Genomic DNA, 27,722 nt, shown 5'->3' on the forward strand with positions numbered 1-27,722 from the left:
TTTCCCTATGTAGCCTTGGCTGTCCTGGACTTGCTTTGTAGACTTGGCTGGCCTGGAACTCACAGAGATCCACCTGCCTCTGCCTTCCAGAGTGCTGGGATTATGCCACAGCACCTGGCTTTTTTTTTTTTTAATTATTTTATTTTTAAGATTTATTATGTAAACAATGTTCTATCTGCATGTACAGCTGCACGCCAGAAGAAGGCACTAGAATGTCTGCTTCTTTCCTACAGTCAAGCGTATTGATGCTTTCTTGATGTGGTAACTGGCCCAAGACAACAGAAACTTTGAGGCAGAGATGGGACCAGAGCTGCAATTCCAACAGTGCTGCAATTCCAACAGTGCTGCAATTCCAACAGTGCTGGGCATGGGGCCCTTGTGCCTCTTTGGTATTCATTCAATCATTCATTCACTCGCTCACTCACTCACTCATTCTGTGAGAGTGCCTGATGTGTGCATGCACGTGACATAGTGCACATGTACAAGATAGAGGACAAGTTTGAGGAGTGGATTCTCTCCTACTTTTACATGCATTCTGTAGCTTGAACTCAAATCTGTGTGTGTGGGGGTGTGTGTGTGAGAAGCACTTTACCTGCTGAGCTATATTGTAAACCCTTTGGTCTGATTTTAAATGGAGACTTGTATATTACTTAGTCGAAATTTTATTTAGAGTTTCTCCCCCCACCCCCACTACCCCGTGCTAGGAATGGAGCCTGAGGATTCACACAGCAGCTCCTATTTTCTTTTTGTTATTCCCTTCCTGACTCCCATGCTTTAACCACCATGCAAATAAACTTGCTTTTCTCAATATTTGTGCAGGTCTAGGAGCATGAAACTCAGGGATTACTTCATCAGCAGAGATGTGTATCTCTTGTTTATTTACTGAGAGGGCAGGTATGTCTCAGGCTGTCAGCATCTCTGCAGGACAGGTGGAGGGAGGAGGCTGTGACTTCTGGGCAGCTTGTGGCCTGTCTCCTAGATCCCATCCCAGATGACAGTGAAGTATACGGGTGTGACAGTGTGGAGAGTTGCAGAACCTTCCCTTCGCCTTTGCCCAGTCAGTCCCCAGCTGCGGGCCAGATTGGTTGGAGGCTAAACAGAATGCATGTAGTATATTTGCAGCAGGCAATCTAAGAATCGTCTTCTATAACAGAAACTGGTAGACCTAACCTGCAGCCTGTGGGATGCATGTGCCTCAGAATAACCATAAATGAATAAAGGGCCCAACAGAGAACTTTAAATTTAGCTGTACTCAGTAGTGAACACCTTTATTCCCAAGTACTTGGGAGGCAGAGGCAGGGGCATCACTGTGAGTTCCAGGCCAGCCTGGTCACAGGACAGTCAAGAGTACCAGGGCAGTCAGAGCTACATAGTGAGACCCTGTCTCAAAAAAAGCAAAAAGCAAAACAAGAAACAAAACCAACAACCAAACAACCCCAGAACCCTCATGATTGTAAACGAAGACATTAAAAAAGAGGCCAGCGATTGTAGCTCAGTGGATTGAGCTCTTCACTTCTAAGCCTGATGATCTGAGTTTGACCAGTGGGACCCACTGTGGAGTAAGAGAATAGATCCTGACAGTTGTCTGATGTTCTCCACATGCACTGCACGTGCTAATAAATACTAAATGGAAAATAAAAACGAACATTTCCTGCCGATGAGCAGTTATCTTATTCAGCTCACCAGCCAATGTCCATTCTTGTGCTTTCTTCCTTCCTTCCTTCCTTCCTTCCTTCCTTCCTTCCTTCCTTCCTTCCTTCCTTTCCTTCCTTCCTTCCTTCCTTCCTTCCTTTCTTTCTTTCTTTTTTTTTTTTGAGACAGGGTTTCTCTGTTTCGCCTTGGCTGTCCTGGACTGGATTTGTAGACCAGGCTGGCCTCGAATTCACAGAGATCCACCTGACTCTGCTGCTGGGATTAAAGGTATGTGCTACCACACTCAGCTGAAAGAAAACCCCATACCCCCCCTCCTCCAAGTTAGGGTTCTCTGTCTAACAGCCCTGGCTGTCCTGGACTGGATTTGGAGAGCAGGCTGGTCTCAAACTCAGAGATCCGAATGCCTCTGCCTTCCCGGGTGCTGGGATCACAGGCGTGTGCTACCTGGGGAGGGTGTCTTTACTGGGTAAGAAATAACAATTTCATCTGGTGGCTAATTTTCAGAGTTGAAACTCAATGCCTTGGGGCAGCCAAAGGGCAGGTTCCCAGATCTTGCGTTCCATCACCGTATCACCACACTTCCCATGGGGTGTGGACTCAGTGGCTCTTCAAAGTGACCCCATCTCACACAGTGGCCTGCTCAATTGTGTTGCCCTGCCATTCAGGTATTTCTCTTATAGGAATGGATTCTGACCTCTGACAGTTGGCTGGCCCTGAGGGAACTCAGGGTCACTGGTCCCAAGAGGGAGCATTTGGGACAGGGCTCCATTCTCAGGGAGCCCTGACTTGAGGCAGTTCACATGAGGCCCTGGGGGAGGCACACCACACACAGCCAGCCTAAGGCTCTGCCTCGTGCTTAATGGTAATGTAGAGGAGACAGATGTCACGGCACATTATTAAGCTGATGTCTTTGGAGATAAAGGTAGACTCAGGGAAAGAGTAAATGCCATGGGAAGAGCAAGCATCTGACCCCCAGGTGTCCTCCCTGGGCCTAGCAGGGCCTCAAAAAGCCTGTCTTGCCCTTGCCTGGCTTACACTGCCTCTCAGAGGTGACAGGTCCTCATGTGCAGGGGGTGGGAGGTGGGGGACAGGGGGCCTTCTAAGTGAGCCATGACAGACTGTCTTAGGGATTCTATTGCTGTGATGAGACATGACTGAAGCAAGCTGGGGAGGAAAGGGTTTATTTGGCTTACTCTTCCACGTCATTGTTTATTATCAAAGGAAGTCAAGTCAGAAACTCAAGAAGGGCAAGAAAAACCTGGAGGCAGGAGCTGAGGCAGAGGCCATGGAGGGGTGCTGCTTACTGGCTTGCTCCTCATGGCTTGCTCAGCCTGCTTTCTTATGGAATCCAGGGCCACCAGCCCAGGGATGGCACCACCAATCATGGGCTGGGCCCTCCCCCATCAATCACTAATTAAGAAAATGGCCTACAGCCTTGCCTACAGATTGATCTCATGGAGACATTTTCTCAACTGAGGCTCTGGTCTTTCAGTGACTCTAGCTTGTGTCAAGTTCACATAAAATTAGGTGCACACTGAGATAACTGCTCTTTTCTCTGATCTCAGACTTACCTGCAAGACAAGCTGAACAGAACACTCCTCAGAAGCTTTGGCTTTTTTTTTTTTTTTTTTTTAAAAAGACATTTAATCTTTAAATCTTTTTGTGTGTGTGAGTGTATGTGTGTGTGTGTATGTGTAAAGTGCAGATACACGTGTGCCATGGCACACGTGCAGGAGTCTGGGGACAGCTTCAGGTGTTGGTTCTTGCTGCGACTGCCTGGCCAGCTTCTAGGGGCTCCCCTATCTCTGCTTCAAATCCACCTGTAGGGTGCTGAGAGTACAGACACATGCCATAGCATCTGGCTTCATGTGGGTTCTGGGGTCTGAACTCAGGGCCTCATTCTTCTGCTGTACATCACCCACTAAGCCATATCCCCATCCCTGGGTTTCTTTTCTCTCTTGTCTTTTTTTTTTTTTTTTTTTTTAAGTCTAGGCTGGTCTCAAACCTATGTTGCTGAGGCTGCTCTTGAACTCCTGATCTTCTTCCTTCTACCTGTTAAGTGCTGGGATTACTGGTATGTGCCACCAAGGCCAGCCATTTATTTTAGAGTGTGTGTGTGTGTGTGTGTGTGTGTGTGTATGCGTGTCTGTGTATCTGTGTATGGTGCATGCCATGGCATGCATGTGGAGGTCCCAGGTGACCTGGCCCACAAGCCTCGAGACCATCCTCCTGTCTCCACTTCCTGTCTTGCTGTAGAAGTGCTGGGATTACAGATGTGTGCTACCACATCAGCTTCTTAAACATTAACTGGTTAATGTATTTTACGTATGAATACACTAGATGGGTGCCTGAATGCCAGAAGAGGGCATCAGCACCCATCACAGCCAGGCAGCGGTGTCACACACCTTCATCCCAGCATTTGGGAGGCAGAGGCAGGCAGATTTCTGAGTTTGAGGCCAGCCCGGTCTACAAATGGAGTCCCAGGACAGCCAGGGCTACATAAAAACCCGTGTTAAAAAAACACAAACAACAAACAATAACAACAAAAAAACCAAAACAACAACAACAACAAAAGAACCCATTATAGATGGTTGTGAGCCACCATGTGGTTGCTGGGAATTGAACTCAGACCTCTGGAAGAACAGCCAGTGCTCTGAGCCATTTCTCCAGTCCCCACATTAGGTTTTTTCCTAGGAATCAAATTTTGGTCAACAGGTTTTGTTTTTTTTTTTGTTTTGTTTTTTTTGAGACATGTTATGCAGCCAAAATGGCCTGGAACGTCCTATCCTCCTGCTTCAGTGCAGGGATTTCAGGCGTTTCTCTTTTGTCCTTATAGGCACTTATGAGATGCAGAAAAGCAGCCTTGGTAAAGCCACAATGGTAATTAATGGCGATGCCCCCTTATTGGCTTGGGCTCAGCCTCTGGCCCAGAGACTTGCATGAACATCAGCAAATTCATTATAATGGGGAAGGTCTGGATTAAGAGCCAGGATATATTTTGCTGAAAATACACATATGGATGCTGAGAGATCTTCACAGTTTGTTCTGACATAAAAATAGACCAGAAGTGCAGGCCTCAGTTGGAGAATCCAGCAGGCACACATTGGGTGCCCAGCCTTCTATCCCCAGGGTGGTCATCAGGCAGTCTCTTGAGGAGGGGGAGGAGTGCCATTTGTACTTCTATAACCTGTCCATCATGGCAAGCAGATCATCTCCCTTGCTTGCGCTTTGCTCTGGCTGCTCCGTGATCTCAAATTCCCCCATGATCCGGGCCAACTCCTCGTTACGTTGCTGGTCCTGTGGAAGAGGGGAGGGCAGAGGGAAGGAGAGGACATGTCTGCAAGGCTCCTATCTGGGGCAGGAAGTCATTTTACATTTTCATGCTACCAAAGAGCTCAGCTCTTTGCCAGATTAGGGAAAAGGAGAATAGGGGATCTTTGGCAATCAAATGCTTACAAGATCTATTTTACCTTTATTTTTCTGTGTATGAGTGTTTTGTCTTCATGTATGTCTGTGCGTCATACTGGGCACATGCATGCCTAGTGCCCATGGAGGCCAGAGAAGGCATCAGCTCCCTTGGAACTGGAGTTACAGATGGTTGTGAGCTACCATATAGGTACTGGGAATTGGACGGGAGTCCTAAGAGCAGCCAGTGCTCCTAACCACTGAGCCATCTCCATGCCTGGAGAGCAAACTTTTTACAAGATGATGAGGACAGGTCTGGACCCTGTGAGGCGCTCGCATACCTGTGTAGCCTGTATGTTGATGACTTCGTAAGATAAATCTTCTGGCCTGGACTGTGCTGCGTGTCTGGATGAGGCAGGAAGAAAGAGACCCATGGTTAGTGCAGTGTTCCCCTTCCCAGCATTGTGAACCATCTCACGAGAACATGGTAACCTGTTTTCTCTGCTTCATTTTCTGTCATTTCCCCTCGCCTTTCCACCCCAACTCTCCCCCACCCCCATTCCTGTATTTCAGAAAGTCATGTGCATTTGCGTCTCTGCCAACATTTTCCCTCTCTCTGCTCAGCAAGCTCTGAGGCTCAGGTCATGCTAGCCTCATCAGTCCACAGTGCAAATCAACCGTCACGTAAGGCATTGGTGACCTCGTAGCTGAAATATGTTCTGCATTCTCCTACAGGGCTGGGAGCCTGAGGACAGCTCAGGGTCCCATACTCCACATTTGTGTGTGTTCATGTGCCATGGCAAGCATGTAGGTAGTCAGAGGACAACTCGTGGGCATCAGCTCTCTCTTACCATGTGGGACCTGGGGCTGGAACTCAGGTCCCGGGCTTGTGACTGTTAATTGCTGAGCCATCTCACAGGCTCAGTCTGGTCATCTCCTAACTTTTCTTTCTCTCTCTCTCCTTTCTTTCTTTCTTTCTTTCTTTCTTTCTTTCTTTCTTTCTTTCTTTCTTTCTTTCTTTCTCTTTTTCAGTTTTTTTGAGACAGGGTTTCTCTGTGTAGCCCTGGCTGTCCTGGACTCACTTTGTAGACCATACTGGCCTTGAACTCACAGATATCTGCCTGCCTCTGCCTCCCTGAGTTAGGAGGAGCTAGCTCCTCCTAACACTTCTTGTGTATCTTTGTGCTTAGTAAAACTTTAGAGCTTTTGGAGGAATGATTTCAGGGAGCGACATCTGCTTAATCCTCAGGGAGTCTTTAATCAGGACAGCACTGATTGTTGGTATTTCACTTGTGGTTCTTACACATGTGTTTATGTGTGTTGGTCTGCAGCTGTCATGTCTGTGGTTTATATATGTATTTACACTTGATCTAAGCCTTAGGGAAAAGAAATGTACTATATATCTTTAAAGAGTAAGTCTAGGGCTGGAGGACTATCTCAGTTTGTACAGTACTAGATCCAGCATGGGCAAAAGCCCCAAGTTTGATCCCATATAAATGGAGTATGGTGGCACACACCTGCGATTCCAGCACTTAGGAGGCAGAGGCAGGAGGATCAGGAGTTCAAGGCTAATAAGAATTTGAGGCCATCTTGGTGATATGAGACCCTTTCAAAAAAGAAGGAAAGAAAGGAAGGAAGGAAGCAAGGAAAGAAGGAAAGAAGGAAGGAAAGAAGGAATGAAGAAAGGAAGGAAGAAAAGAAGGAAAAACAGGTTTCAAACATACTCCTCCTCTTCATCGGTCATAAACAGATTCAACCGGAATCCTGGTTCAGGGCCACTCGGTTTCTTGATTTCCATCCCTCCCATTAGCCTGGCCAAGAAATTCAGCTCTTCTTTGGCAAGAGGGTTTGGAGCAATGTTTTCCTGTAGAAACAACTGTGTGATTTGTAGCCACACAGGGAGATCACATTTCCTGCCAAGACCCCAGAGATGCAGGGAGGAATTATACAAGGCAAAAACAATAACAGTTTAAATTATTTCTGAGCTCAGCTAATGCACAGAAAGCAAGTTTAGCCAGAAGAATAATTCAGCCAGCAGCAGAGGGACTCTAGCAAAGACGCAAACGGCAGGCTTTCAACTTTGAAGCTGAGTGGAATGCCCCAGGGAGACACACTTCTCAGACTGCCTTCCTCCTGGAGGAGAGGTGGAGGGCCCTGCTTCCTCTTGAGTTAGTCCAATTTCCTCGGCCAAGTGGCTCCTGTCAAGTCTGCAGGTCAGGGGTACCATTCCGGAGGAACTCCCATACTGCCCTCTGGTGGTGACATCCAGGAACAGCGACTCTAGGCCATTCCCCTCTCTCACCACCTTTTCCAGACTTTTCCTACATGGCTCTGGGCTCTATGTAATCACTACCATCAGTTACAAAAAACACACTCTAATTTCTGTCTTGCTTGAAACAAAGCCCTCTACCTCTTGTATAAAGAACAAAATGGTGCCTGCCAGCCTGGTCTTCAGAGGAATTCCAGGACAGCCAGGGATACATATAGAAACCCTACCTCGAACGCCCCCCCCCCAAAAAAAATCTCAAAAAAAAAAAAAAAAAAAAAAAAAACCCAAAATCAAACAAACAAAGACTCTAAAAAGGAGCTAAGAGCTTTTTAAATTAGGCCCCAGTGTCCAGTACAGCCTCTGCCATCTGGCTCTGCTGTGCTATATTCAAGCCACGTGGAGACTAGCCACCTCCACACAAGACATGTTTCCCTGTCTCTGCTTGTCCTGCCACCCACTCCTCCTCCTCTGCTCTTTGGTGTCTTGCCCACTCTGGAGCCCTGTTTCCCTGCCACCTCCTATGAAAGCCTTTGCGATGCCTTGTCCCCCTGCCCCCACCCCGAAGGACAGAACGCAAGGTCTTCTGGCATAGACTGTCAACGTGCTCCTTCTTTCTTGTTGCCGTCTGTGTCTGCCATTGTCCTTCCCAGGGAACCAAAAGCCCCTTCAGGGTGGGACCGTCTATACCAAGCTTCTGTCCTGGTACCCAAGCATGGACACAGTTCCATTAGTACTTAATAACTGAACAGTCCGTGATTTGTCCCGTAGCTAGTATGCGGCTGGTTGGTGAAGAGTTGTGACCATGGAGCTCAGAGGAAGGAAGACCTCATTTTGAAGGTGGCTATAACGTTCTTACGACCAGGAAGCACCGGAAAGGGATGATTTGCTACCCACATCTGCACATGCGCTGGATGCAGCAGCCACGGGCCTCATGGCTCTGGTACAAGCTATCTGCCGCGTCCTGGTACGTGGCTCCTATTTAACTAGTCAGATCCATGGAAGGCTCTGGGTGAAGTGACAATCAAAAACCCGTGTGCATGTAAGGCCGAAGGGGAAGACTGCAAGCAGTGAGGGAAAGTTGACCGGCTCTGAAGGCCAGTCCTCCCTCACCCCCGTTCCTGCCTCCCCATATTGATTTCTGTGTGCAGAAGGAAGCAAGAGGAATAAGTGGGGAGCAGACACTCACCTGCGTTGAGGCTAAGCCCTTTGACGTTGCAGACATGTGGGTTTCCACAGGACGATTCACACTGTACCTGGTGTCAACAGAAAACCTGCTGTTATCCAGCCTGCGTCACTGACTTCTGTCTTTCTTTCTTTTTTTTTTTTTTAATATCAAGTGTTTTTAAGAAAAGATTTATTTATTTTTCATGTGTATGAGTGCTCTATCTGCACGTTCACCTGCAGGCCAGAAGAGGGCATCAGATCCCAGTATAGGTGGTTGTGAGCTACCATGTGGTTGCTGGGAATTGAACTCAGAACCTACTAGGAAGAATAGACAGTGCTCTTAACAGCTGCGCCATCTCTCCAGCACCACTGACTTCCTTCTAACTGGTGAACACAGCTGTGTTTATTCTGAGATGTTAACTGGCATCCAGAAAGGTGTGGTGAGTGTAGAACAAAACTGAGCCCTGAAAAGTTCACAGTTTACTTTTTTCCCTAAGAAAAGGCCCCAGAGAGAATTGTGCTGGGACACAGGGAGCATTGCGGGGAGGCTGTGTGGCCCTCCACAGCAGAGATGCTGGCTGCTTCTCCACGGCTACTTAAGGTTATGACTCTTTTTGCCTATGGAGGTGTTGCTAGGGATCCTTGGCACCTAAATGCCAGCACTCTGCGTGAGTTATATTTGGGGGAAACGGCTCCAGGGATCGATGGGTTTGGTTTGTTTTTTTCCCCATACACGGTTCCCATGTACTCCAGGCTGGCCTCAAACTCACTGTGAACTCACCTGGGCTAACCTTGAACTTTCCTGCCTCCTGACTCCATATCCCAAATGTTAGGACTAGAGGCTTGCACCATTATGCCACTGTACGTGGTGCTGGGGATGGAATGCAGGGCTTCATGCATGCTAGGTAAGCACCCTTTTAGTTGAGCCACTGCCTCAGTCCAGTTAGTGGGGATTTTTCAGAGCAGAAGTCTTTTTTTTTTTTTTTTAAATGAAGCAACCTCTGTATACGCAAGTTCATTCAGAGGGGGAATTTGCTTACATGTTTGTTCCCAGTTTCAAGACTCGGTCTCCATAAAGTTCAAAAGAGCCTTCCTTGTATGCAGGGATGTAGTTTCCACCATGCTTGAATTCTATCTTCTCCACTTCTTCGCCTTTGCCATTAAACATTCTGAAATAAAAAGCTGTCATGACGGGGAGTTCTCTGAGCTTGGGCAGTCTCAGAGGCCAACTCATTTGCACACAGCAGGACAAAAAGGAGTCTAATCCCTCTTTTGGGAGAAAGACTCTGAAGTTGGAGGTGTAGCTCAGCACACTTGCTTAGCAGGCCAGACCATGGGTTCCATCCCCAGTGCCCCTAAAGCCAACCAAAGAAAAGATTAAGACAATGGTTTCAGCTGGCAGAGTGACAGGAACTGTGTAAGCACTTCAGAGCACGGCCATTTATTCTCACTGCAGTCACTTAACAGATGAGGAGATGAGCCTAGGAAGAGGGTGGCTTTCCCCGGGATCCTCCTTTGACGTGGTAAAGCTGGGATTAGATCTTTGACCACTGTATAGCTGAGCTTTACTGAAGAAGGGACAGATAAGTTGAGCCAAGGGGCTCGGCAGTGCTGTGGTCTACGGGGTGGGCACCCTCTGTGCTTCTGGCCCCTCAAACACTGCTGGCTAGTCACCACGGAGGATTTACCTGATCACGCCAGGAACTTCAGTTCCCCAGGGAACAGGCCCAGACACTGGCAGCACAAAGCGACCGTTAGAATTCTGAACTTTGTCCTTTAGAAATGTGGACACCTGGAAAAAAAGATATGCATTCTGTGTCATTTTTCAGGTATGCTTTCATGGCCACAGATGTTCTGAGGATGACCAGTGGGCAGTGTTTTGTGAGTGCTATCTAGTGGGCTTGTAACACGAAGAGAGGGACACAGCAAAATGAGCATACAGGGGTAGAGTGGCCCCATCCACACAATGACTTCATGTGTGTGTGTGTGCAGGTGTACGTGTGTATGTGTGCATAAGTGAATGTATGTTGTGGGTGCTTATGGGAGCCCTGGAGCTGGAGTTATAGGTGGTCATGAGCCACCCAAAATAGGTACTCCTAACTGCTGGCCACTTCTCCCGCTTCGTATGATTGGATGACTTCTGAACTGCATCCTAGACCGTCCAAGTGTTTTCCTATTTTAAAGATAAGAAAAATTTACATCTAAAGAAACTAATCAAGAGGGAGGACCCTGCCTAAAATGCTCAATCCCCACCTCAAAAGGCAAAGAGGATGGACATCAGAAGAAGGCCTCTGAAAGGCTCTGCCCTGCTGACTATCAAAGCAGATGCTGAGACTTATGGCCAACTGTTGGGCAGAGTGATGGAATCTTATGAAAGAAGTGGGAAATAGTAAGATCTGGAGAGGACAGGAACACCACAAGGAGAGCAACAGAACCAGAAAATCTGAACACAGGGGTCTTTCCAGAGACTCATACTCCAACCAAGTACCATGCATGGAGATAACCTAGAACCCCTGCACAGATGTAGCCCATGGCAGTTCAGTGTCCAAGTGGGTCCCATAGTAATGGGAAGAGGGACTGCCCCTGACGTAAACTGATTGGCCTGCTTTTTGATCACCTCCCCCTGAGGGGGGAGCAGCCTTACCAGGCCACAGAAGATGATAATGCAGCCACTCCTGATGAGACCTGATGGACTAGGATCAGAAGGAAGGAGAGGGGGACCTCCCCTATCAGTGGACTTGGGGAAGGGCATGCATGAAGAAGGGGAAGAAAAGGTGGGATTAGGAAAGAAGGAGGGAGGGGCTTATGGGGGGGATACAAAGTGAATAAAGTGTAATTAATAAAAGTTAAAAAAGATAAGAAAAATTTACGAAAGAAAGAAAGAAAGAAAGAAAGAAAGAAAGAAAGAAAGAAAGAAAGAAAGAAAGAAAGAAAGAACTGGGAATGCAAGTCATCAGTAGAACACAACTTAACATGTATGCAGCCCTGACATCAAGGATGGGGAGTAGGCAGAGCCTATACATGGCACATGCTCAATAAATGTGGTAGCTAATTCTCTTTACTAGCTTGCTTGGAGGCCTGGGGCAGCAGCTCTTGCTGAGCATGGCTGAGGCCCTGGGTCCACACTTTAGAGAAAGAAAGAAAGAAAGAAAGAAAGAAAGAAAGAAAGAAAGAAGGAAGGAAGGAAGGAAGGAAGGAAGGAAGGAAGGAAGGAAGGAAGGAAGGAAGGAAGGAAAGAAAGAAAGAAAGAAAGAAAGAAAGAAAGAAAGAAAGAAAGAAAGAAAGAAAGAAAAGGAAAGGAAAGGCCTATTTGGACACAGGACACAGCATACATGTAAAAAGTACCATGTGGTGGCCTGAATGAGAATGCAAAGGCACCCAGGCTCATATGCTTGAATACTTGGTCCCCAGCTGGTGGAACTGTTTGGAAGGGATTAGGAGGTATGGCCTTGTTGGAGCTGTGTCCCTGGGGGAAGCTTTGAGGTTTCAAAAGACTTCTGTGATTCAATGTTTGCTTGCTCTTTTGCTCATTCTCTGCCTTATGGTTGTAAATCAAGAGGTGAGCTCTCAGATGCTCCTTCACACTGCCATCACAGACTCTAGCCCTCTGCAAGTACGCCCAATGAAATGCTTTCTTTTATAAGTCGCCTTGGTCATGGTGTTTTACCACAGACACAGAAAAACAACCAAGACACACCATAAAGCAAGACAGTCCACACAGTATACTTGAGCATAGCAGTTCACTGACGAGAACGATGCCAGGCCAGGGATGCTGGTGGCTAGGATGCTATTTGCTTTGGGGGAAGCAGGGATTGTGTATGATGCTTCAGAAGCAGCAATGAGCAGGCACAAGTCATGTTCTGAGGGGAATGGGTAAACTGGCTTGGTCAGAGGTAAGTGAATGACCTTCAAGAAAATTTTCACACCAGGCATGGTGGTGCATGCTTATAATCCTAGCACTCTGGGAGGTAGAGGCAAGCAGATCTCTGTGAGTTCAAAGCCAGCCTGGTCTACAAAATAAGTCCAGGATAGCCAAGAGACTACACAGATAAACCCTGTCTTGAAAAACCACATACACACACACACACACAGAGAGAGAGAGAGAGAGAGAGAGAGAGAGAGAGAGAGAGAAAGAGAGAGAAATTTCACCTTCAGGTTCTGTGATGAAGGAATATGAGTTTAGCAGAAATGAGAAAGCTGAGTCCATTGAATGAATGCTCCTCTAACCCACCTCAGAAAAATGTTCACTTTTATCTTTCCCAGCCTCCCTCATCCTTTAGAATTTCCAGTCTCAGTGAGTACCACTATCAGGCCACCAAGATGGCAATCTGAGCCACCTTCAACCACCTTCCTTTATCTCCTTGGATGCCAAGCCCTGCCAATGTAACGGGCTCCTGGCACCTGGCCACCCTACCCATTGCTCCTCACTGCTGACCCCTTCTCCTGTCTTCCTCATCTGTTTCGAGCCAACTCTCCATCCTAGTGATGAAGACACCCTTCTGGACTCCTCAGCAACCATGAACCTTTCTTAATATCCTTGGCTTCCTGCTACCTACCAGATCATGTCCAGCTGCAGGCACATTTCTGACTCCTGTGTTTCCCATATGAAAGTGCTGAAGCCTCCCCTACCAAGACCTGGCAGCCATATCCTCAGTAAGGTAACTGAGCCAGGAAGTCTCCTTTGTCCCTCTCCCCCACTTTTTTCATGGGCCCGACAAAAATCTGTCTTGGGGTGGAGGGCAGAGAGACAGAGACAGACAGACAGACAGACAGACAGACAGACAGACAGAGAGCAGGTGTACTGCATGCTGTGTAAGCACAGCGAGCCAACTTCTCCGGGGTGGGGGGTCATGTGAAACTAGGTGTAGTTGGCTTTATTGTGAGAGGAAGAGTTCAGAGTTCAGCTGCAGCTGCTGCCAGAGAGCCCTGTCCATCCAGAGACAGACATTCAGGACAAGCGATACTGACCAATGCCCTAAATATGTGCATGCCTATAACACCAGACAAGGACGGGCAGCTCCCTAGAGCTTGCCAGCCAGCCAGCTTAGCCTACTATGCCAGCCTCAGATCCCAATGGGAATCTCTATCTCAGAAAACGAGGTCGAAGTCTGGGTGTGGTGGTGCACGCCTTTAATTCTAGCATTTAGGAGGCAGAGGCAGGTGGATCTCTGTAAGGTCAAGCCTGGGGTTTGATAAGTAGCTGAAGGGGATTGTGAGGCTGAGATGGTTGTAATCGACTCTCAAGGAACCTAAATGGAAGCAGTCTTAGTGCAGTCTGTCTCTGTCCAGGTCTCTATGGACAGGTCAGGACTTTGGCCATGTCGAGGCCCGTCTAGACATGTCCAGGCCTTACTGTATCACATAGTGTACAATTCGATACTTGCTGCTTAGAACAGAATAATAAGATGATAAATCATAATATCCTGCTATGTTCCTTTTTCACGGGAGCAGGGAGCTGGAAGGTCCCTAAACTCCCAGGAGAGGGAACTGGAAAATCCCCAAGTTCACCTGCCCTATATACCAGCGAATCAGCTTCAAATGCTTTGTCTCGATACCTAGGCACAATGTACCTGGACATTCCATAAAGTCCCCACTGCAGGACCAATCAAATTAAAGGTCAGTTAGAAACACTTTGTCTAGCTAGTCAAAATGATGTCATGTCCTCCCCTGGTTAGTCTTTTCATAGAGACAACCTGCCTTAAAAGCAGACTGGCATCACAGTCTTGGGTCCCAAATCCAGACTGTGTCTCTGACCAGTTAGACTTTGCTAAGCGTAAACTTTCATTAGTCTGAGTCTAGTGTCTGAGTGGCCAGTGAGCAGCTATTCCTGAACCTCAACAGGCCACATTTATAATGCCAAATGTGGTTTCGTGAGATGGAAAGCTTGGTATTGGACATGCAGTTTTGTATTTGCTCTGCTTAAAATGGCAAGAGTTCTCGGTGCAGAGCTGTGTTTTCTTGATTTAGTTGGTTTTGCTAACAAATCTTAAAAACTATCAAGACTATTTTGAAAACAGAAAATTTGTATAGGCAATCACAAGTTGCAGCTGAACAGAAACATTAGTAAAGACCAGACATGGGAAGCCAGCCCAGATGTTCAGATCATCGGAAGAGGACTGCCAAGCTGTGTGATTCATCATCCTGCTTCAACTCCCCGCCCCTACCAATAGAGCTAAGGATGACTTTGAACTCCTGTTCTTCTCGCCTCACCTCCCAAATGGCGCATTACAGCCTGTGCCACCATGACTAACTATAATTTTGATGTTTCCTTGTCTACCCATTTAGCAATTAAAGTATATTTAGTAGCATGAAACATTTCACTATAGAATTATGATTAGGCCTGTCTTTTCATTACAGTGGATTTTATCTCCTCACAACTGAGAAATCAATATGGCTGTTTATATTATTACAATCTATAAAATATGCCTAAATATGCATGGCCCTGGTAACACTACTAAGTGGAATTTTCATTATGTTCAAATTGATTTTAAATCTGCTGCAAACTTAATCTTGCTTGTACTTTCATAATTTTATGTTTCACCCACAAACATTAGAGATTTTAGTTTAGATTCACGTTGTTCTTGCTCCATCCATAGTGAATACAATGAAATTATTCATGAGTGTTAAAAATAAAATTGGCATTAGGGCCGAAATTTATTTGTCATCCTGCCTTTGGAAAAAAAAAATGCATTCAGGCACAAACAGTATTCTAGTCCTTTTCTTGGTTTGGTTTTTGTGTGTACATAGGTACCGGGTTCCAAAGGAACAGAAAGGGCTGTGTCTCCCTGTTCCCCTCATCCTCCATCCTCCCTCACTCCCAGGAGGCAGCACTATGACCAGTTTCATGCCTATCTTTTGTAGACGTGTTCTATTCTACCATTCACATATGAGCACACATACATTATATATGTTCCTTCACTGGGTTCTTCCAGCAAACTCCAAATTATATCCTGTCATTTCCACTTTCAGTGAAGGAGACAGGAGTCGAGAGCCCAGGGCTCGACGTGGGGCTGATGCTGTCTGGCACCAGGGCCAGAGCTGGGCTTGCTGCAGCACGCCATTTTCCCACCTCAGCTGGGTCAACTTTAGGATGGAACAAAACCCTACCTAGGAGAGTTACCGCTGCCCACCCCCCACCCAAAAGTTTAGAAGTGTGTTTTTGAAAGTTAGGGTATAGAACTGTTTGGAGTAGGCGTGGCATAATGAGAGGGGGACATTTAGGGGAACAACAGCATGCAAAAAAAGAATGCAGGCTAAATCCTAGCTCAGTGGCAGGGAACTTGCTTAGCATATACAGGGACTTGGTCAGGGTCCCAGAAACTGGGGGAAAAAAAAAGTATGTGAGCCTAATGTGTCAGTAGCTTGGAGAGAAGGGCAGAACCGTAGGAAGAGCAAACCCTATGCACTTTAGAAGCAACTGGACAAATCAAGGATGGAGAATCAGAATGACGCTGGTTCTGAGCTGAGCGAGTGGTGGAGAGGAAGTGTCCTCAGCAGAAGCTGGAGAGTCAGGCTCAATTGGCTTTCAGGCAATCATCTAGTGGCAGACATGGAATTATAGGCTCACTGGGCCTGACTGTGATAGATCTCAGGAAGTAGGTGGATGGGCGAAGGCAGGAGGAGGAAAGCTTGGAGACAGGTGGAGGAAAGGCCGAAAGAAAGTGGGAAAGCCAGGGAAGGGAGCATCTCATGGAGCAGGAGGGCAGCCATGTGACAGTGTCTGATGCTGGGACACTGAGGATGGTGAGCCTGAGACAAGCTTTGAGGTCACACTAGTACCTGAACAGCACAGTTCTTTTGTAGAAGCTAAGGATGAGCCCACATTTCAAAGAAGCTTTAATGGAGGTGGGGAGACAATGGCTGAAATCTATTATGAGAATGCTTAGAGCCACATATCCAAAGCATGATGGGAATCACTAGCTGGGCAAAATCCTGTTCCTGGTCTTTCTGGATGACTGGCTTGTGGGCGGGGCAGCAGCAGAGAGGGTGTTCCAGGGACTTACTCGGATATGCAGGTCTTGGAAGAAGATCAGCAGGGTCTGCCGGATCATTTGGAACTCCCCAGCAGACAGACTCCCATATACCTGCCAAGGCAAGGCGGGGCAGGGGGGAGCATTGCACTTTCCACCATGAGCTGAGTTGTGGGGACAGGCAGGGTTGGGCCACCTGTGGTGGGACTCTGATAAGCAGGGACCCTGGCAGCGGGAGTGTCAGCACCCTCCCTCCCAGTGCAGCCCAGTGCACAGTGGGCCTGGACACCCTGAGGAGACACAGAAATGGGGTGGTAGTCCAGTGCCCAGTCCAGAACTCTCAGCAGGCAATGTGGTGGCAACCTGCCGTGGCACGTTCTCTACAGGTCTATTGAGCAGACACGCTCTCCCAACACCCTTTCAGATGTCAGGGGAAAGTTCTTTGTGCTATTTTCCCACTACAAAAGCCACAGTAGAAAGCATAAGATGATAATTGCCCATGGTAGTTACAAAATAGGCAGTTGTGGGATTTTAGAATGTTGTAGGAGAGTGGCAGGCTTTGGCCCTGTCGTTGTAATCATAGGGTCTGTTGGTTCTTACAGTTGGCTGAGAACGAGGGCTATGCCAGGGAAGGGACAGGCTGGTGATATGCTTACTTCTGTCAGTTGCCGGAAGGTTTCGTCTACTTGATGCAGGATGGTTGGGGAGTCTTGGATGAATCCCTTGATGGAGTCTAAGTGGTTGAAGGTGATCAGCAGCACATCCTTGGGGCGTGGACACAGCAGCACTTGATATTTGAAAGCCATGGTCATCAAGTCATAGAGCTGTCAACCAAGACACAGAATAGATGGGATCATAAAAGCAGATCAGAACCTGAACAGAGCCATTGCTGCAAGGCAGCCACGGGCTTGCCTCAGGCGGCCACATGGGTTGTCATCCAAGCCGGAGCACTTCTGGGAATTTGAAAGGGTGATGCCAGTAACTGAGTTAAGACAACAGGAGTAGCCAGAAGATCCCTGGGCAAACCGTGGTTTCTGGTCACCCTCTGTGTCTGGGACACATGAAACCACATTGCCTGCTGAGAGTTCTGGACTGGGCACTGGACTACCACCCCATTTCTGTGTCTCCTCAGGGTGTCCAGGCCTACTGTGCACTGGGCTGGACTGGAGGGAATGAAGCTTGGCTGGGGGAGGTCAGTGTGTGGGCAAAGAGCAGACCAGGAACAGCTTCCAAGGACTGGTTTGTTTATTGGGTGGGGAGAAAGGGATATTTATGCCCTTGGGGAGGTGGCCAGGGTCTCTGGGGCAAGGATTGTGTGGTCATGTACAAATGGCCACGACAGGGGTGTTGGAAGATACTTCATCTGCATACTCCAGGGCTGGCAGGAGACCTTATAGAGTTAATAAGGAGGGAAGCCTGGTAACTGTCAAAGTAACAAATTCTCACTAGGATTGTTGGTGGGGCAGCCAAACAACTCCCCCCCCCTTTTTTTTTCGAGACAGGGTTTCTCTGTGTAGCCCTGGCTGTCCTGGACTCACTTGTAGACCAGGCTGGCCTCAAACTCACAGAGATCCACCTGCCTCTGTCTCCTAAGTGCTAGGATTAAAGGCATGCACCACCATGCCCCGCTAAAACCTAATTATTAAGGCATATTTATTGCTCATATTAATGGGCCTCACTGTGACTTCTGAACATATCCACATCATGCTATGGTCACATTGGCTTTCCTAGGTGCCCTCTTTACCCTCTTCCCAGAGGTAAAGCTTAGGGAGTTGAGTGCTCGGTCCGGGGTAGCACACGTTCATGCCCGTAAATAGGCATGAGAACAGCTGAGCTGTCTCTGGACAGGTGAAACGTAACAGAGAGATTGGTACAGACGCCTCCTGAGATCCTCTCAACCTCACAACATGACCACAGATCATGTTTATACATCCTTGTTTTTCCCAAGACACCACTGCATATGGAATCCTATTTGGTCCTATCTAGGACCATCCACAAGCTGACTAAGTGGCTGCCTGCTCACCTTATCCATGCTGGCCTGGTTCAGCCGCATGATGGAGGCATGGGCCAGGCGGTCATACACAGTCCTCAGGGCCTTCTTGGAGTACAGCTCCTGGGGTTTGAATAGCTCCTCCATAAACTTCCTGTTGAACATGGTTGAAATGATGTCATTCAGAACTGCGGAGACAAGAGAGAATCCAGATGAGCAAGGAAGGTACAGCAAGAAACCTTGCTTAGGAGTGCTATGGGTACAGGTAGAGCTGCTTCATCTAAGATTAAACTTCACAAACATCGACAGAGCTGAGGTACGGAGTACTTGCTGAGATCAGCCCAGGTGTCCAGGAGGAAGCAGGGCTCAGGGCTGCTCCATGACAAGCTTTCAGGGCAAATTTCCACAGTGACAATGTTCCAGAAGACTGTGCTTTAGCTGTTACAGGCCACTTCACAAACACTCTCTATAAGGAAAATCTAATAAGGAAAATCTTTCTTTAAAAAAAAAAAAGTACTGCTGTTCTTGGCAGTGGTGGTGCATGCCTTTGATCCCAGCACTCCGGACGACAGGTGAGATCTCTGAGTTTGAGACCAGCCTGGTCTACAGAGTGAGTTCCAGGATGGTCAGGGCTACACAGAGAAACTCTGTCTCAAAAAACAAAAAAGAAGAAGAAGAAAAAAAAAAGAATGTGGGGATGGTGAGCTGGCTCAGCTGTTAAGACCACTTGTTGCTTTTTCAGAGGACTCATGCTCAGGGCCCAGCACCCACATGACGGCTCTCAGTCGTCCTTAACTCCAGTTCCATGGGATCTGATGCCCTCTTCAAATTTGTGTGGGTACCAGGCATTCATGTGATATATAGATATAGATATAGATACAGATACACATACAGGCAAGGAAAACACTCATATATACTAAAGAAAGAAATCTAAATTTTTTTCTATGAAAAAAGACTCTATAAACAAACAAAGATAATAAGTTAGAGCACATCCTTGGAAAGAGAAACAGCTCACATTCTTTAAATAATTGTTTTATTCTGGGTACAGTGTTGCACACCTTTAATCTCAGCCCTTGAGAAGCAGAGGCAGGTCTCTGTGAGGTTGAGGCCAGCCTGGTCTATAGAATGACTTTCAGACTAGGTAGGGTTATATGGTGAGATACTATCTCAAAACAAAACAAAACAAAATACCCAAAATAAATAAATTTAAATTTCATTATTTGTGTGTGGAGGTGTGGAGCGGTGTGTGAAGGCGGCCATGCTTCTTTCTATACTGCCAAGGGTTGTGGGAATTGAGCTCAGCTTGGCATGTTGCATGACTTAGCATGGCTCAGCATGGCAAGCCTTTTATTGCCTGAACCATCTCACTGGCCCTTTTACAAACCATATTCTACCTTATTATTAGTGCATGTGTGTGTGTGATGTGTGCTGTTTTTCTTTTGGGCAATCTAAACCGTTTTTCATCTAAGATTAAACTTCACAAACGTCAGGCAAACAGTGGCGATTTACTTTTCGTAACAAACATTTCACGAAAATGGACACACTGCCCACTGCCCACTAGTCATTACAGTGTCTTTAGTGCGTCTACAAAGCATGTGGTTCAGACTGCTCCATCTTAGCACGTCCAGAACCCTCTTTGTTTGATCTGTGATACTGATTTCACAGCATAGGAGCAGACCCCATCCCGTTGGGCCGGTGAAACTCCCACCTGTTGAGAATTAGAGACTTGTGCAAACCAGCATGGCCTCGGCTCTGCTGCAGATATTCTGCAGTAGCCAACCAAGTACCTGGTGAAGGTATGGGGATGCTCTGGGAGAAGGGCAGCAGGTACAGGTGAGCAGAGATTGCTCTGAACGCTTCTTATATTGTTATTGTGTGTTGTGGGTGGGGAGGACATACGCATGTGCTAAGGTGCGTATGTGGAGGTCAGGCGACAAGTTGGTGGCACTCCCTCTTTCCTTCCACCTTTCCAAGGCTTGTGGGGATTGAACTCAGGTTGGCACGTTTGCCCTTACCTCCTGAGCTATCTTCGGGTGCAGACTAGTCTTTGAAAAATTTAAAAAGATTATATGTCTGTGTGTCTGCGTGAGTGTCTGTGCAGGTGCCCTCAGAGACTAGAGGGGTCTGATGCCCTGGAGCTGGAATTCAAGGTGCTTGTAAGCCACCTGGCATGGGTGCTGGGAACAGAGCTTGAATCCTCTGTGGCAGCAGCACATGCTCTGATCGCTGAGTCCTCCAGATGATTCTTAAGCCAATTATTTTACTGTTAAGGGGAGAGTATATGGATATCAGGAGCATACATTCACAGACAGCTGGGTTATTTAGTTATATAAAATGAGCTTTTTAAAAAAGATTGTTTTTAAAGGCATATTTTTGTTATTTTAATTATGTGTGTGTGCAAACATGTGTCCGTGGTATAGGCAAGACAGTGAAGGTACCCGACGGAAGCCAGAGGAGTTGGGACCCCCTGGGACTGAGTTACAGGCGGTTCCGATGCACCTGGTGGAGTTCTGGAAGACGGAACTCTGGTCTTCCGGAAGAGTGGCACACCCGCATGCTTTTAACTGCTAAGCCATCTTTCTAGCTCTTATTATTATTTTTTATTTTTCAGCCCCTTTTATTTCTAATTCTGTGTATTGTGTCTGTGTACGAATGAATGCAGGTGCCTGTGGAGACCAGAAGAAGGCCTCAGATCCCTGTAGCTAGTTACAGAAGGCATCGAGGCACACAGTGTGGATGTTGAGACAGGGTTTCTCTGTGTAGCCTTGGCTATCCTGGGCTTGCTTTGTGGACCAGGTTGGTCTCGAACTCACAGAGATCTGCCTGCCTCTGCCTCCCGAGTGCTGGGATTATAGATGTGCACCACTACGCTGGGCATGAGTGCTATTTTTTTCTTCTTCCTTCTCTTCCTCCTCCTTCTTCCAAGAGACAGGGTTTCTCTGTGTGGCCCTGGCCATCCTGGAAGTTCCTTAGTAGACCAGGATGGCCTTGAACTCAGAGATCTGCCTGCCTCTGCTTCCCAAGCACTGGGATTAAAAGTGTGTGCCACCACTATCTGGCATGAGTGCTTATTTCTGAAAGATGTAAACTCCACTTTCTCATGCTGAATACAATGGAAGTGATATGGCTATGGCTATATACTTTTAAAGAACCAAGGCCACAAGAGCAGGAATAGTTTATTATTATTATTTTAAAAGCATTTTATAGAGAGAAGGGAAATAGGGCTGCACTTAAAAAAAATTTTTTTTAATTTTTTTTTTTTTTTATTTGAGGCCGAGTCTCATGTATGTAGTCCAGGCTGGTCTGGGATTAAGGCTTCTAGTTAAGGAAGGCCTTGAATTTCTAATTCTCTTTGGCTCCACCTTCAGAGTACTGGGATTAGAGTCAAACAACTACTCAGCTGGTACTTGAATCTTAAGTGGAATTGCTTCAGAGAAAGGGAGGAGGGGGCGTATTTTCTTCCCATAGTGACTATGGTGGTTTGAATGAGAATAGCTCTCAAAGGCTCATATGTTTGAACACTTGGTCCAAAGTTGAAACTGTTTGGAAAGGCTTAAGAGCTGTGGCCTTATTAGAGGAGCAGTGTCATTCAGTGCAGGCTTTCAAAGGCCCATACCATCCCCAGTGCTCTCTCTCTCTCTCTGCCTTGTCCTTGTCTCTCTGCCTTATAAACTCTCAGCTGTTCCTTCAGTTGCCATCATGGCCTCTAACTCCCTGAAGCCATATCCCAATTAAAGACTTTCTTTTATAAGTTGCCTTGGTCATGGTGTTTTACCACAGCAACAGAAAAGTTAAGGCATGGACACACACAGCTGATTCCTCACGGAAGCGTTGAACTCACACTTGACTTTTGCACCTTTGCATTTTACCCTCAACTCTGTCCTGCTCCTCCTCAGGCAGGAAGAATTAGACCCATGGCCAACACAGGCATTCTCGCACCAGAGGATGCCAGCCCAGCACGGTCAGCTGTCCCCCCTCCTCCCCCCCCACCGAGAGACGCTCAGAGACACAGGAAACAAGCAAGGACCTGCAATAAATTGGGTTTTCTAACTTTTTCTTCTTCTCATTGCCTTTGTATAAAGTACTGAATCTTCAAGGAACAGATGCCACTGAAAAGCCACAGAGTCCTCAGAAAAGAAAACAGGGAGAGTTTCCCACAGTTGATATAGGCCAGGGAGGAAGGCATCAAGTTAAAGCATCCCTTGTCAGCTGTGATTGGGTTAAAACTTACAAAGAGCTGAGTCATTTCTCTAGGGTCTTTGAGTGCACTCAGGATCCAGGAGAATAGTTTACTCTCAAATAAATTGGCTTGAAAAGTGACAAAACCCCAAGGCGATTGTTACTGACTTTAGCAAAGCAAAAAAGAGAAGTGGAGTTTTTCCCCAGAGACATGAACCAGCCAGGCATCACCATGGCTTCTGCATCAGACTTCAGTGATGTTCACCTCCTGAGAACTGAGGGCAGCAGGGTCTGTCTCTGTGGGCACAGCAGGGGACACATAAGCTGCCAATGAAGAAATGGAAGTTTCATGGCTGGGCCCTGCATCCGGGATCCCTTGTCCCAATTCATTCTTTGTGCAAGTGTGGAGACAGATGCATTTTTCTCTCCCAGTTTGCTTTCTGTGGCACTTGGATCAGGCAGGTGTGCAGTGTACAGGACCAAGGTGACCACCACAGGGACACAGAGGCAGGAGCAAAGCAAGCCCTGAGATACACAGTGCACAGATTCACATCTGCACAGTAGATTTAGTCAGACACTCAGGCTGCAGTTAGATTTCCCTGTCTCTTTAAAAGGCAACAATGAGGAAATTCAACTCGGTAATGGAAAATGAATTTATAGTTTGCCTACACCAGGGCGAAAATGTCTACTTTTCCTTGTCTCCTCTGCAACATTACAATTTTATAGAAGTGATGAAACACAGGCCTTTGTGTGCATATCCTGATGTAGTCGTGAGGTAAATGACCAGACCTGTATGAAATCTTTTCCTATAAGACAAGTTCCTCCTTTGGCTGAGGCCAGAGCGTCATAGTCCCTGAGATACACAGCATGGGACTTTGGGAAATTTGAGTTTTTTGGAGACCGTTGTTCCAACAGTCTGACAGCTAAAGGGAGGGGCGCACATGTCTTCAGCTAGCAGATCTGCATCCCTGCCAGGGCCGGGCTTCCACCTCCGTGTTTGTTTTTGGCACTCGAATGAGCCTTGCCTCCTCTTCATGAGGCAGAATGCAGTGGGAGTCGGACTGGATCGTGAGGAGAGTGAACCCAGGAGAGGGAGGGTCTTTCACAAGGACATCAGAAGGGCTGGTGGCCGGGCTCCTGAGGAGACTCCTGCTCTGGGCTCAGACAGCTGATGAAGTCAGTGTCTGCTGGTTATTTTTGATCAATTATATTAAAATAAGCTCCAGTGATCTAATCACACACATGAAAAGCCCTCAAGATCCACACTTCACACCTGAAATTCTGCCAGGCGTCGAAGCATGGGCCAAAAACTGCTCAAGAGAAGTGTCAAAAGATGGTTGTGAACTATAATAAAAGCAGCCCAGCACTTCAGCGGGGCTTCTCTGAACCTAGGCTGATGAAATAATTATCTTGATGAAAGCAATTCAGTTTCTATCAATTACCCCTGCTCCAAAATCACTTGTTCATGGAAAATCACAGGATGGAGCCAAGGTTATGAGAGAGAAGCCAGGGAATGTCTCCAGTTACAATGGTTTGAAGCTTTATGCTGTTCTAGACATTAGGCTTAGACCTTCACATGCATTATCTCACTTAATGTCCAAGGCAACTCTAAATCATCCCCATCCCCACATTGAAGAGGGAAATTTAATCGAAGAGGGTTTAAAATCCAAGCTGACACCACTGATGATGGAGGTGAAATTAGAAAGGCTCTGTCTCACTGTATTATTTTTTTTATTTTTTATATTAATTACAGTTTATTTACTTTGTATCCCAGATGTAGCCCCCTCCCTCATTATCTTTTCCCAATACTACCCTCCCTCCCTTATCTCCTCCCTGTCCCTCTCTAAGTCCACTTATAGGGGAGGTCCTCCTCCCCTTCCATCTGACCCTAGTTTATCAGTTCTCACCAGGACTGGCTGCAATGTTCTCCTCTGTGGTCTAGCTAGGCTGCTCCTCCCACAGGGGGTGGGGGGTTGGGGAGGTCAAAGAGCTAGTCATAGAGTTCATGCCAGAGACAGTCCCTGTTCCCCTTACTAGGGAAGCCACTTAGATACTGAGCTGCCATGGGCTACATCTGAGCAGGGGTTCTAGGTTATATCCATGCATGGTCCCTGGTTAGAGAATCAGTCTGTGCCCAGATATATTTGGTCCTTGTGGAGCTCCTGTTCTCTCCAGGTCTTACTCTCTCTTCTTTCATATGATTCCCTGCACTCTGCCCAAAGTTTGGCCATGAGTCTCAGCATCTGCTTTGATACACTGCTATGTCGAGTCTTTCAGAGGCCCTCTATTGTAGGCTCCTATCCTGCTTCTCATTTTCTCCTACTTCCAATGTCCATCCTTTTTGTCTTCCTAAGCAAGGACTGATCTTCTAACTCTGGGTCCTCCTTCTTGTTTAGCTCCTTTAGGTGTACAGATTTTAATAGGTTTATCCTATCTTATAGGTCTAGTATCCACTTATAAGTGAGTATATACGGTGTGTGTCTTTCTGCTTCTGGGATACCTAACTCAGGATGATCTTTTCTAGGTCCCACCATTTGCCTGCAAATTTCATGGTACCACAATTTATGTATCCATTCCTCCATTGAGGGACATGTGGGTTGTTTCCAGGTTCTGGCTATTACGAATAAAGCTGCTACAAACATGGTTGAACAAACGTCCTTGTTGTGTACTTGAGCTTCTTTTGGATATATGCCTAGGAGTGATATAGCTGGATCTTGAGGAAGCACTATTCCTAATTATCTGAGATAGCGCCAGATTGATTTCCAAAGTGGTTGTACAAGTTTACATTCCCACCAGCAATAGAGGAGGGTTCCCCTTTCTGCACAACCTCTACAGCATGTGTTGTCACTTGAGTTTTTGATCTTAGCCATTCTGATGGGTGTGAGGTGAAATCTCAGGGTCGTTTTGATTTGCATCTCCCTGATCGCTAAGGATGTTGAGCATTTCTTTTAAGTGTTTTTCTGCCATTCTACAACCCTCTACAGGGAGTTCTCTGTTTAGCTCCATACCCCATTTTTTAATTGGATTATTTGATTTGTTGCTTTTTAACTTCTTGAGTTCTTTATATATACTGGATATTAGCCCTCTGTCAGATATAGGGTTGGTAAAGATCCTTTCCCAATCTGTAGGCTGTTGTTTTGTTTTGACAACAGTGTCTTTTGCTTTATAGAAACTTTTCAGTTTCATGAGGTCCCATTTATTTATTGTTGTTCTTGGAGCCTGTGCTGTTGGTGTTTTGTTCAGGAAGTAGTCTCTTGTGCCAATGAGTTCTAGGGTCTTCCCCACTTTTTATTCTAACCGATTTAATGTTGGTTTAATGTTGATTTAATGTTGGTGTTTTGTTCAGGAAGTAGTCTCTTGTGCCAATGAGTTCTAGGGTCTTCCCCACTTTTTATTCTAACCGATTTTATGTTGAGGTCTTTGATCCACTTGGACTTTAGTTTTGTGCAGGTTGATAAATATGGATCTATTTTAATTTTTCTGCATGTAGACATCCAGTTAGACCAGCACTATTTGTTGAAGATGGTCTTTTTTCCACTGAATGGTTTTGGCTTTTTTGTCAAAAATCAAGTATCCTTAGGTGTATGGGTTTATTTCTGGGTCTTCTATTCAGTCCCATTGACCTACTATTCTGTTTCTATCCCAATACCATGCAGTTTTTATTACTATTGCTCTGTAGTAAAGCTTGAGATCAGAGATGGAAATACCTCCAGATGATCTGTTGTACAGGATCGTTTTGGAAATTCTGGGTTTTTTGTTTCTCCAAATGAAGTTGAGAATTTTTCTTTCAAGGTCTGTAAAAAATTGTGTTGGTAATTTGATGGGAGTTGCATTGAATCTGTAGATTGCTTTTGGCAGAACGGCCATTTTCACTATGTTAATCCTACCAATCCATGAGCACGAGAGATCTTTCCATCTTCTGAGATCTTCTTTAATTTCTTTCTTCAGAGACTTGAAGTTTTTCTCAAACAGGTCTTTCACTTGCTTGGTTAGAGTCACACTAAGGTAATTTATGTTATTAGTGGCTATTGTGAAGGGTGTTGTTTCCCTAATTTCTTTCTTGGCTCTTTTGTCTTTGGTATACAGGAGGGCTTCTGATTTTTTTGACTTGATTTTGTAGCTAGCCACTTTGCTGAAGGTGTTTATCAGGTGAAGGAATTCTCTGGTTGAATTTTTGGGGTCGCTCATGCATACTATCATATCATCTGCGAATAGTGATACTTTGACTTCTTCCTTTCTGATTTGTATCCCCTTGATCTCCTTTAGTTGTCTTATTGCTCTAGCTAGGACTTCAAGTACTATGTTGAAGAGATATGAAGAGAGTGGTCAGCCTTGCCTTGTTCCTGATTTCAGTGGGATTGACTTAAGTTTCTCTCCATTTAGTTTGATGTTAGCTATAGGCTTGCTGTATATTGCCTTTACTATGTTTAGGTATGTGCCTTGTATCCCTGATCTCTCCAAGACTTTAAACATGAATGGGTGTTGGATTTTGTCAAATGCTTTTTCAGCATCTAAGGAGATGATCATGTGGTTTTTCTCCTTCAGTTTGTTTATATGGTGGATTACATTGATGGATTTCCGTATGTTGAATCACCATTGCATACCTGGGATGAAGCCTATTTGGTCATGGTGGATGTTATCTTTTATGTGTTCTTGGATTCAGTTTGCAAGTACTTTATTGAGTATTTTTGCATCAATGTTCATAAGAAAGATAGGTCTGAAGTTCTCTTTTTTTGTTGGGTCTTTGTGTGGTTTAGATATCAAGGTGACTACGGCTTCATAGATTGAGTTTGGTAATGTTCCTTCTGTTTCTATTTTGTGGAATAATTTGAAGAGAATTGGAGTTAGCTCTTCTATGAAGGTCTGGTAGAATATTGCGCTGAAGCCATCTGGCCCTGGGCTTTTTTTGGAAGGGAGACTTTTGATGACTGCTTCTATTTCTTTGGGTGATATGGGACTATTCAATCTTTCTACCTGATCTTGATTTAATTTAGGTAGATGGAATCTATCAAGAAAATTATCCATTTCCTTTAGATTTTCAATTTTTGTGGCATACAGGCTTTTGTAGTATGGCCTAATGATTGGATTTCCT

The 27,722-nt window shown here is 46.1% G+C and overlaps 1 protein-coding gene across 3 annotated transcripts in view; it reads right to left on the reverse strand.

Moving 5' to 3' along the window:
* Positions 1 to 3,611: 3,611 nt before the first annotated feature.
* Positions 3,612 to 27,722, reverse strand: part of Oscp1 (organic solute carrier partner 1) — a 32,663-nt gene continuing 8,552 nt past the window's right edge. For all 3 annotated transcript variants that reach the window (XM_060379562.1, XM_060379561.1, XM_060379563.1), the window contains 9 exons: positions 18,485 to 18,639; positions 17,118 to 17,285; positions 16,495 to 16,575; positions 10,180 to 10,283; positions 9,532 to 9,660; positions 8,514 to 8,580; positions 6,783 to 6,922; positions 5,400 to 5,463; positions 3,612 to 4,950 (listed from right to left, as the gene is read on the reverse strand). In XM_060379562.1, the coding sequence (XP_060235545.1) occupies positions 4,834 to 4,950; positions 5,400 to 5,463; positions 6,783 to 6,922; positions 8,514 to 8,580; positions 9,532 to 9,660; positions 10,180 to 10,283; positions 16,495 to 16,575; positions 17,118 to 17,285; positions 18,485 to 18,639 (1,025 nt within the window). In that variant the 3' untranslated portion in view covers positions 3,612 to 4,833. The remainder of the gene's footprint in view (positions 4,951 to 5,399; positions 5,464 to 6,782; positions 6,923 to 8,513; positions 8,581 to 9,531; positions 9,661 to 10,179; positions 10,284 to 16,494; positions 16,576 to 17,117; positions 17,286 to 18,484; positions 18,640 to 27,722) is intronic.

This window comes from Meriones unguiculatus, chromosome 3 (genome assembly GCF_030254825.1).
Source record: "Meriones unguiculatus strain TT.TT164.6M chromosome 3, Bangor_MerUng_6.1, whole genome shotgun sequence".
Lineage (NCBI taxonomy): Eukaryota > Metazoa > Chordata > Mammalia > Rodentia > Muridae > Meriones > Meriones unguiculatus.